General features: G+C 34.7%; 2 protein-coding genes across 3 annotated transcripts; one reads left to right on the top strand and one right to left on the bottom strand.

Moving 5' to 3' along the window:
* Nucleotides 1–1,720: 1,720 nt before the first annotated feature.
* On the bottom strand, nt 1,721–4,807 carry LOC18037780 (putative F-box/FBD/LRR-repeat protein At5g44950). Of its 2 annotated transcripts, XM_024180088.1 has the most exons (5): nt 4,573–4,807; nt 3,158–4,384; nt 2,836–3,045; nt 2,281–2,406; nt 2,176–2,196 (listed from the first exon to the last, which is right to left on the bottom strand). In XM_024180088.1, the coding sequence occupies exon 2, from the start codon at nt 4,364–4,366 to the stop codon at nt 3,221–3,223; it is 1,146 nt and encodes a 381-aa protein (XP_024035856.1). In that variant the 5' UTR covers nt 4,367–4,384; nt 4,573–4,807; the 3' UTR covers nt 2,176–2,196; nt 2,281–2,406; nt 2,836–3,045; nt 3,158–3,220. The 2 variants fall into 2 exon arrangements, with proteins under 2 accessions (XP_006426980.1, XP_024035856.1); XM_006426917.2 differs by having other exon boundaries at nt 1,721–2,406.
* Nucleotides 4,808–7,030: 2,223 nt separating this feature from the next.
* On the top strand, nt 7,031–10,226 carry LOC18037776 (G-type lectin S-receptor-like serine/threonine-protein kinase CES101). Its single transcript, XM_006426918.2, has 8 exons — nt 7,031–8,109; nt 8,234–8,335; nt 8,474–8,578; nt 8,681–8,895; nt 8,963–9,173; nt 9,287–9,524; nt 9,612–9,762; nt 9,841–10,226. The coding sequence occupies exons 1-8, from the start codon at nt 7,068–7,070 to the stop codon at nt 10,153–10,155; spliced, it is 2,379 nt and encodes a 792-aa protein (XP_006426981.2). The 5' UTR covers nt 7,031–7,067; the 3' UTR covers nt 10,156–10,226.
* The last annotated feature ends 112 nt before the right edge of the window (nt 10,227–10,338 follow it).

Raw genomic sequence — 10,338 nt, forward strand, 5'->3', positions numbered from 1 at the left:
TTTTCTGTACATGTCAATTAGAAAACACGGTTAGGATACGCCGGTGGGGTTCCGACTCAGACCCTCCGATGCTTAAGTTAAAAATTGTGTATGAAGAGATAAAAATGAAATTGAAGAATTGTGAATGAGTTCGAAATAAAGGAATTTTCTGATAGAGGAACTAAAAATCTGGTAGGGAATGTTAAGGCTCTTAGATAGGTCACTTGTAGAGTTTTTGGTTAATTTTTGCTAACTGCTTTCTCTGTTGCCCTCTTCAGCTTAAATAGCCCTTGGTCGTGGGTGGTTACCACCTTAACTTTAGCCCACCTTCTTCAGTAGTTGCGAGTGGTTAATAATTGGAGACGATTTAACAAATCGTGGCGTACAACTTCCCTAAAAATTAGGCCACGTTATTTAAACTAATAACTTTCCATGTCAAGCTAATTCCCGGGTCGGACAAATAAATTTTGAGGTCGGATTTCTTCATTTCCAGGTGGGGCTGGTGAATTTTCCTGTCATTCATGTAGGTTCAAGGTTGTATTTTTAAACCCGATTGTTCACATAAATCTCAGGTTGTATCTGTAAACTAGATTGCCAACATAGGCTCCAGGTCGTACTTACGAGGTCAGCTCGATACTAATGAGTTCTGAGTAGATTGAGGTTGACCATATTTTCAAACGTTACTGGAAAAATCCAACCCAAACAAAAATCGAGAGGATTTTGAAAATGAACATTTGAAAGGAGTGTTATAGGGATTTTAATTTAGTCTTGGCTTTGTATATATATAAAAAAAAGCTTTGATAAAATGTAGCGTTGATGTGATGTAACATAGAATCGTCTTTGATTAATAATTAATTAAGAAAAATTATCATTCATGTACACTGTACAGTAAATTTGTTATGTTATTAAAAATACTACAAAATTTTAAGGGTGTATCAATTGTTCACCGTAAATTAACAAAAGCTATTTGCTAACCACTAAATCGTTAGTTACCGTTTGAAAGTTAATGTAATTATAGTGAAATGATGATTTTACCTTTGAAACTTAAATTTCTTTTTTTTTTATAGGAAAATTAAATTAAAGTTAAATTTTATCCTTGAAATTTAAATTAAAGTAAATGAAAATTATCACTTGTATACCCTTAAATTCTCTAATTATTACTTATTATACTATTAAATTATCACTTGTATTATATGAAAAGATCATATTATCCCTCTGACATTGTCATATTTAAACAGCAACTTACAGTTTACATTAAGACATGACAACAGTAAGATTTATCTTCAAAAAATAAAATAAATAAAAATATTGAGAGTTATTTTTAATATCTAAGTATAAATTGCAAGTTGTTTGTTTTTATAAACTTAAAACATCTTAAATCTAATATTTTTACACTTATATCTTTGAAATTGTTATATATATTTGGAAGTATATTCATATATTTATAATGTTATCTAGTATAGAAGCACTATTTAGATGTTACAAATAATCAAGCGCCAGACAATGCAATAAATACTTGAATGAACTTTTTTTTTTCTCCATTATTTTTATTTTTGCTTCTTGTAAATGACTCGCTAATTAGTTGAATACTAAGAAGGTTTACTTTTGCATTTGCTTGTGGAATACATGCACAATACAACAGGTTGGTAATTGATTTAAGGTAAATTACTGAGCTACATGTTATAAAATTGAATAACAAAATTTAGACTCAACGCCTTCATGAAATCCAGGTAAAGGGGTATCAAAGAAAGCAGGAAATATATAATTAATTGTATAGTGCCGATATAGGAACAATCTCATCAAACCGAGAACACTCTTTCATCAAAGAAAAATCTCAACATTTTTACTCAGACAAGGCGTTCCCCTTAGTGCAAAGGGGTAAAGGAAAAAAAAAAAGTCTAATCACCCCTTCACAATAAAATTGAGCTTGAGGTTTGAAAAATAAAAGCATTTCCTCTCTGGATGGCTCAGGTTTGTTTGAATTTGAAACTTTTGGATGGTGCTAGCTCTTGTTAGCAGCATGCACCAAACTAAAAGATAAGAACAACACACATTCTTAACTCTCTCTATATATAGTATATTAAAGAATATAATACAGCTATCTTTAGCAACCGCAGATTCACAATGGTAATGCCTCAGTCACGAGAACGTTGTGGCTTGTCGCAACTACTCATTAAGTACGGGAAAGCACCAATCAAGCCGCAGCCACAAATCTCCCTGGGGAAGTAGAGGCCATCGATCCATCAATTCATCTGAATTATTAACCTTATATCCTCAAGAGGGTACATCTGCATAACTAACCTCACTTGATTCTTGTAAGGGATCGAAGCTCTCAGTGTTAATACCCTTTAAATAATGCCGCCAACACTTGATTTGACAACCATTGCAACAGTTTGTACTTATATTCTGAAGATGGTCATAAAACCACTGCAATTCACACAAACATCACACGATTCAGTTAACATTAAATATGATTACAACCTCTGAAACCGATCAACAACAGATAAAACTTGTCGTTTCATTGACTAGCAGTAATCCCCCCTTGATCTAGCAACAAAATGCAGGCAGTTCTCCTCAAAAAGCAAAAATGAGAACTGAGCATTTTTCTTTCATGATTTTTGTTCGTATACTTGTTTCAACCAGTCAGAGCTTGTATTTTATCTTAAGCTATGATGTTGTATAAACAATTACTTTTAGCCTACTTTTCCACATACCCCAACCAAATACTACCGAGAAAAGATCATGTTACAACTATAGGATTCCTACTGTTTTCTTCTTTGTACTGGATTCCAACATAAATGAGGATTAAAGATTCACTCAAGTAAGTATAACAACTAATGCTAAAACAAAACATACCGTAACAAATGGGCGATAGCGCCAGTTCTCAGGAGACAAACACAAATTCTTAGGGTAAAAAATCCAAAAAAGGTCATCCAACAAAATTTCATACTCCGATGGTACCACATCCATATAAAGGCTGAAGGATTCCATAAATAGGGACAGACTCTCAACTTGAAGAGGGAGTGAAGGGTGGCAGCTTCTGAACTCGTCTATATTAAATAAGACCTATATAAATCATGAGAAATAAATACAGGCAAAAGGAAAAAAAATCAGGATAATCAAAAGAAAAAATGGCATTAATAAAATATAATCGAAGTTATGGCACATATAAACGTACCTGCTTATAGTTGAGAGATAAGTGGAGCTCTCCAATTTGATTGAATGCTCCAAGAAATTCCATTTAATTAAGGTACCAACGGGTGTCAATATCACCAGAATTCGAAAAGTGTACATTCAATGGACACGGCGCATTTGTTGATACAATGGGAATTGGATTATCCTCGAAATCAAAGGAAAGCAAATTAGGAGCATCAACATTGATTCTGTTCAAACCACTGCAGTTGTAAACTTCCAAATGCATAAGCCGATCACTTGAGATCATAATCCTTTCAAGGGTTTCCAAGGAGATTACGGAGGGACCCTCAAGCAAGGGAAATTTTGAAATAAGATGATGAAACTCTCGATCGTTAAAATGGGGTAAAAATAAGACTAACTTCTTCAAATGTGGACATTCAGCCACGTCCAGCAGACGTGGTACTCGTGAAAATGAAAGTTCTAACTGTTGAAGACTGGGAACATCAATTTCAACACTTTCAAGATCTTGGTACTGAAAATGAAATATCAAAGACTTGAGTTTGCGAGTTTCAGAGATGCGCAAATGCTTCAAACCAAAACAGTAGAAAAAGGACAAATCTTCAAGTACACAGCATTCATGGGTAAGGCTTTGGACCATCTGATCATTCATATAGACCTCATCTAGAGAAAGCCTCTTGAGAGAACGTAAATTTATGCAATGCGAGGTCTGCTCCAACTTACAACCAAATAGCTTCAAAGAAGTCAACAACTTAGCCGAAAAGATTATCTGAGGTAAAGTGTAGACAGAGTTTTTATCTGTTATAACCTCAAAATCTAGCTCTTTTACCCCATTCTCCAAGGTTAATTCCACCCATTTATCAAATAGTGGAGAAGATTCTTTGACATCCAGAAGACTTACGGATATTCTCAACTTCTGCTTAGGAAAACCAAGCTCACAAAACCGATGCAGGGAAGCATCCACGAATCTTATGAATTTCCTCAGGCTCTTACAAAAATTCTTTCTGCTCATCATGTCTTCGAGATTGAAAGGCGACACACGTTTAACTCTTGATTTGACAAGAAAGTTATTTTGATCAAAATCCAAGACAGGGAATGAAGTCTGAAACTTTCTCCAGGTTGTAGACAGAATACCAGTTCGAACAACATCTTTTGGAGAGAGGAAGGACATAATATGATGAATGATAAAAGTAGGAAGATCGGAGATCCGATCCGCATCCACTGTCTCATCCATGATGTTCAACTCTGCAATCTAATAACAATAACAACATTCACATTCATCTATTTGTATCACAAAATTGAAAGATCAGAGTGGAGTATACAGACTACGTATGCCTCTTCATAGAATCTTTACTCAGGAAACAAGAACCGGAAACAAAAGACGAGAAAGTTACAATTCAAGGAAAAAAACGAAAAAAGAAAAAACAGAGCAGGCCTTACCAGTAATTCCGGTGAGATGGGGAATTTGTGTCTCAGCACTTAAAATTGAGAGGGCTTAAATAAATAAATAAACTCAAAGCCAACTCCGACTCTCCGAGAAGAGCAAGCAAAAACACGACTCCAGGGGTCGTTAGTTTCAAATAAGCCAAACCGGGAAACCCCCTTTGCAAATGGCCAAAACCCCATTTTTTTTCATTTTTCTCACTTGTGTGTGACACGCTAATAACGTGTTGGGTGATCAGTGACGGCATGAAGGTGCAAAATTCAGCAAGAGTGATGATGGGCAGGACAAATTTAGGGATCAGCTGGTTTGAAATTAGAAATTCAGGTAGTTTCAAGTATAAAAGGCCAGGCCCGAGCCCTTAAGTTCAGAGCTCGCAATCCCAGCCGAAATTCAGGCCCACGTTAGAAAAATTAGTATTTAAAAATAATTGAATTTCATTTATATTTGCTTTTCATTGTATCTTAAGTTACGTTTTAGATTTTTTTTTTCGGGTAGAATAAAAGTTAAGACATGATATCATAAGACTTATCTTCAAAAAAAAAAAAAAAATATTAAGGGTCTGAATGTTACTGACGTTTAAATGTGTCTGAAATATATGTGTAAAAAATAGATTTTTTAATATCTTAAATTGTAAGTTGTTTATTTTTATGTACTTAAAACATATTAAATCTAATATTTTTATACATATCTTTGAAAGTGTTATATATATATATATATATATATATATTTGGAAGTATATTCATATATTTACAGTGTTATCAAGTATTATTTATATATTATAAATATTTATAAGGTGAGCACTTTATTTTTGTTTTAAGGAAATAAGAGTTTATTAAACAACTAATAAATTAATCAACCAGGTAGGTGGAACATGACTCCACTCATTCGGACTAACATAGAACCCCCCACCCTAGCAACAGTATGGGCGGTGGTGTTTGCAAATCTACGAACAAAAGAAAAACAAACATCTCGTAAAGAGTGAGGCAAAGCCATTAGGATAAACAACAATATCACATAGAGCATTAAAAACATGTAAGTTGTCCATCTCAAGAATAATATGAAAAACTGAAAAATTCTTAAGCCAACTAAGAGCTTCACGCATGCCAATCGCTTCGGCCTTGCGAGCTTCAAATCTGCCGGGGAGAAAACCACTCATTGCCGCAACAAAATCACCCTCAGAAGACCGGATGACAGCCCCAAATATGATCGTGCCCCAAGAGTGAGGTAAGCACTTTATATATATATATAGAATAAATAATGAAATTTAATAACTAATCGCCTTTGGTCCAACCAAGAATTTAACATGATATTACATAAAACAATGTTATCTAACAATAAGTGAATTTGCATACAATTGAAATTGAATGTATGTTAGGTATCCGACCTGCATTGGACCAAGTAACAATTGAAATCCAGAGAAATTTTATTGTAACATATAAGTAACGTTCTAGTTAATTAAAAAATTTCGTTTGGGTTAGCGAAAAAAATGGAAGGGATTGATTTTTTTTGCTGCTAGGAAGTAAATAAATACAGTTAATGAAAAAAAAGAAAAAGAAAATTTCATTTAGACACATGATCATTCAAATAAAAAGTAAAGAAACTTTACTTTTCCCATTAAGACTTTGGATAAAATATTAAAAAATATATGAAAATAAGCTAAATTAAAACTTAGACATTAAAACAGACACGCGCTAAAGCTTTTACAAATTGTAAAATAACAAGATTTTATGTACTCCTTTCATCAAAGGCCGAAGAAACGTTTTGTTTATAATAATTTAAAAACGCAGTAAAAGTCTTTGTTTTAAATTCAGGGCTGAGAAATAAGGCCCAAGTCAATATGAATTCTCTATTAGTTCATAGTTAGTTAATAATTAACATTAGGCAGCGGCGGTGAAGTTGCTTTATCATAAAATGCCGCCGATAACTATTAGATTATAAGAGTAAATATAGATTAATATTTATTTTTATAATCGTATGGTCATTATCAGTGTTTTATTATAGAATAATTTTAACATAGCCGGACCCTTAACATTAATAACTCACGTTATTTCTTTATTCTTTTTACTAGAATGATAAATTATAAAAAATTAATAAGGCCACCATTTGAGAATTATTCTTCTTTTTATTATATAAATTAAATATTATTATTTTTTTGAAATTCATAAATTTTTGCATCACAAGAAGGAAGAAGAAAAGTTTTACATAGAATATGGATCCCATAAATTAATTCTATGACTAGTTTTATTTTAACACCAAAGATAAAAAAGAAAAAAAAAAGAAAAGAAAAGAAAAATCCTTGATTGGAATTTTCGCCTCAGGCCTCCAATTCTCTCAAAGGAGCCAGCCCTGACTAAAATTCAATCATTTGACGCTTCCTTCTTGTAAAACGTCAGCAGCCAATGCCGTGACCTGATTTCTTTCAACGCATCTACATGCTTCACAGCTACATGATCTTCATGGTTAGCTATATTAATTGCTTCTGCAAGTACACATGCATGCAGTTCATTTAATGGCTATCAAAGCAATAACAAGTCATAATCAAAATCACACCCTTTTGAGCTTCATTCCAATCTTATTAGTCCTGTTGCCAGGGCTTTGCTATTGCCAGACTGACAGATTACAACAAGGTCAAGTCCTGAAAGATGGCGAGGAGCTTGTTTCAGCTTATGGCAACTTCAGGTTGGGATTCTTTAGCCCTTATGGTATGAGAAACCGTTACTTGGGCATTTATTACAAGAGGCCTATAGATAGATTGGCCTCTTACGACCGTAACTATACTTACTCCAGGTACATCAACGTTTTTCACCCTGGTTGCTACGAAAATATGTCTTCCCCAAGTTTGTCTGACTTAGAAACAGCAACCCTGCCGCAGCCAGTATGGGTTGCCAACCGCGACACCCCAATCTTATACAATGAATCAGCAACTCTTGTTATGGATGGTGCTGATGGCAATTTGAAGATTTTACGCAATAGAAGAGATCCTATTGTTATAAGTTCGGTTCAGGCAAAGGGCAATATTACTAGCGCTGTTTTACTGAAAAATGGCAATTTGGTGCTATATGAGATGAAATCGGATGGACTATCTGTAAGGAGGGAGCTGTGGCAGAGCTTTGATTATCCGACTAATACGCTTCTGCCGGGGATGAAACTGGGGATTAACTTGCGAACAGGACAACGGCGGTTTCTGCGATCATGGAGTTGTGAATCAGCTGCTGAAGGGTCTTACGTAATTGGCATGGACCCCAATGTTACAAACAAGTTGGTTATTTGGAAGGGAACAGAAGTAAATTGGACTAGTGGGATTTGGCTAAATGGATCCTTAAATTCCAATTTTCCACAGAATAGTTCCTACAATTTCAGCTACACCTCAAATGAACAAGAGAGGTACTTAACTTATTCTGTAAATGAAGATGTTACATCATTTCCAGTGTTAACGATTGATTCAGTCGGTGGACTTATAGACGACTTAGGAAGAGATATTTCATGCTCTGCTTTTCAAGGATGTGCAAATCCGAACCTATTTAACACGGAAGGTAAATTTACTTTCGGTCTTGAAGTTATTATTAATGCTATTTTCATCGTTTTCATTAGACAAACACAATAGTCAACAGAAGCATATACAGCCATCATATGTTTCTATGGATATATCCTTGGCAGGTGGAAAAAGCAAGTGGTGGCTCTGGTTAATCATCGCAGTAGCTGCAGCTCCAGGGCTTTACTTTGGCTATCGAATTCGTAGAAATTACTTCAAGGCTGAAGGTATGCAACCCGGAATCGTTTTCATTAATTGACAGTATAATTAATCATCACAATTGTGAATTACATTGCATTAATTCTAGCTTAATTGTGGTCAATGTTTGATTGCAAACTAAGCGACTATCTTTCGGTTTACTGCAGAGGAGAAACGATGGATGTCTTTAGCTATTGTGGTAGCGGTAGCTTCAGTGGTACCTGTGCTGTGCTATGCATCATTTTTGCTATTGAAAAAGCTCAAGGCTAAAGGTATCAACCGACAGAACAATATTACTACTTTTAACGACGGATCGAACTCTAATGAATCATTTACTGAACTCTACTTTTGAATTTGATACCCCTCTTAATTAGTGGAAAGCATGGTGAATCGACAAAAGCTATTACGCGAACTTGGAGATAAATCGTCACTTCCCACTATATTTGGGAACAGGAAAGCACAAGCTAATAAAGATCAAACCACGAAGCGTGACTTGAAGATATTTGATTTCCAAACAATAGCTGCTGCCACCGACAACTTCTCAACTGCAAACAGACTTGGACAGGGTGGTTTTGGTCCTGTTTATAAGGTAAAATATTTTTGTCTCGTTTGTTTTCTGTTGATATATTTAGATTATAATTAATGTATGATTTCAGGGGATGCTACTGGATGGGCAAGAAATAGCAATAAAGAGACTCTCAAAAAGTTCGGGACAAGGAATAGTGGAGTTCAAGAACGAAGCTAAACTCATTGCAAAACTTCAGCATACTAATCTTGTGAGGCTTTTGGGATGTTCTCTGCAGAAAGGTGAAAGGCTTTTAGTATACGAGTACTTGCCTAACAAAAGCTTGGATTCCTTTATCTTCGGTATGTCCCTCTTCAACATATACATAAAGATTTTGCAACGATATATTAATTTCTCTCACCACTAAACTGCTAATAGAAACATTCCATTTTTTTTTCATTGTTCGATGAGACAGATTCTAGTAGAAAGGAATTATTAGATTGGAAGAAACGTTTCAACATAATCGAAGGGATTGTTCAAGGACTTCTTTATCTCCATAAATATTCAAGATTAAGAGTGATTCACAGGGATCTTAAAGCCAGCAACATCTTACTTGATGATCAAATGAATCCAAAAATATCTGATTTTGGCATGGCTAGAACTTTCGCAATGAATGAATTAGAAGCCAACACAAACAGAATTGTTGGAACACAGTATGTATACAAAACACACTTGCTCTAGTGCACGCACAAACTTGTTTCCTTAATTTATAATACTGATATTGTTCAATTATTTTTCAGTGGCTATATGTCTCCGGAGTATGTAATGAATGGTGTTGTCTCATTGAAATCTGATGTATATAGCTTCGGGGTTTTGGTACTGGAAATTATAAGCAGCAAGAAGAACAATGGTTGTTATGACACAGAGCGCCCACTTAACCTTGTAGGATATGTAAGTACTGAAAATATCCATCCACCTAAAATTTGAGCAGTATTAGTTTATTAAATGCAAAATTTTTCCCTGTTTCAGGCTTGGCAGCTATGGAATGAAGGCAAAGGTTTAGAGTTAATAGATCCGTCATTGGATGAATCATGCTCTCCCGAAGAAGTGATCAGATGTATTCATGTGGGTCTTTTGTGTGTCCAAGACAAGGCAGTGGATAGGCCAACAATGTCGGATGTTGTTTCCATGCTTAGTAACGATACCATGGCTCTGCCTACACCAAAGCAACCGGCATTTTTCATTAATATTTCATCTGATTATCAAGAGCCAGAAGTTACTGAAATCAAGTTAGAAATTTGTTCCGTGAATGATGTTACAATTTCAGGGATGGAAGGAAGATAAATATACCATCTTCGAAGATTTATGTGGATTTTATTTTCAATAGGTAGTGATATACAGTTATGCATTTGATCTATTCAGTGACGTTGTTTTTCATCTGATTATTTGCTGTCACTCCAATGAGCTTCAATTTGCCAAAAAAGTTACTGATTAGCCAAACCTCCACCTTATGCGCCAAGAGCTAAA

The sequence above is a fragment of the Citrus clementina genome, unplaced genomic scaffold, assembly GCF_000493195.1.
Source record: "Citrus clementina cultivar Clemenules unplaced genomic scaffold, Citrus_clementina_v1.0 scaffold_7, whole genome shotgun sequence".
Lineage (NCBI taxonomy): Eukaryota > Viridiplantae > Streptophyta > Magnoliopsida > Sapindales > Rutaceae > Citrus > Citrus x clementina.

Bases quoted from the DNA above. Each gene is read 5' to 3' on its own strand.
- LOC18037776 (XM_006426918.2), top strand. From the start codon at position 7,068: ATGCATGCAGTTCATTTAATGGCTATCAAAGCAATAACAAGTCATAAT. The intron at 8,110-8,233 runs GTAAATTTACTT...TATCCTTGGCAG, and splicing joins GAACCTATTTAACACGGAAG to GTGGAAAAAGCAAGTGGTGG. The intron at 9,763-9,840 runs GTAAGTACTGAA...TCCCTGTTTCAG, and splicing joins CACTTAACCTTGTAGGATAT to GCTTGGCAGCTATGGAATGA.
- LOC18037780 (XM_006426917.2), bottom strand. From the start codon at position 4,366: ATGGATGAGACAGTGGATGCGGATCGGATCTCCGATCTTCCTACTTTT.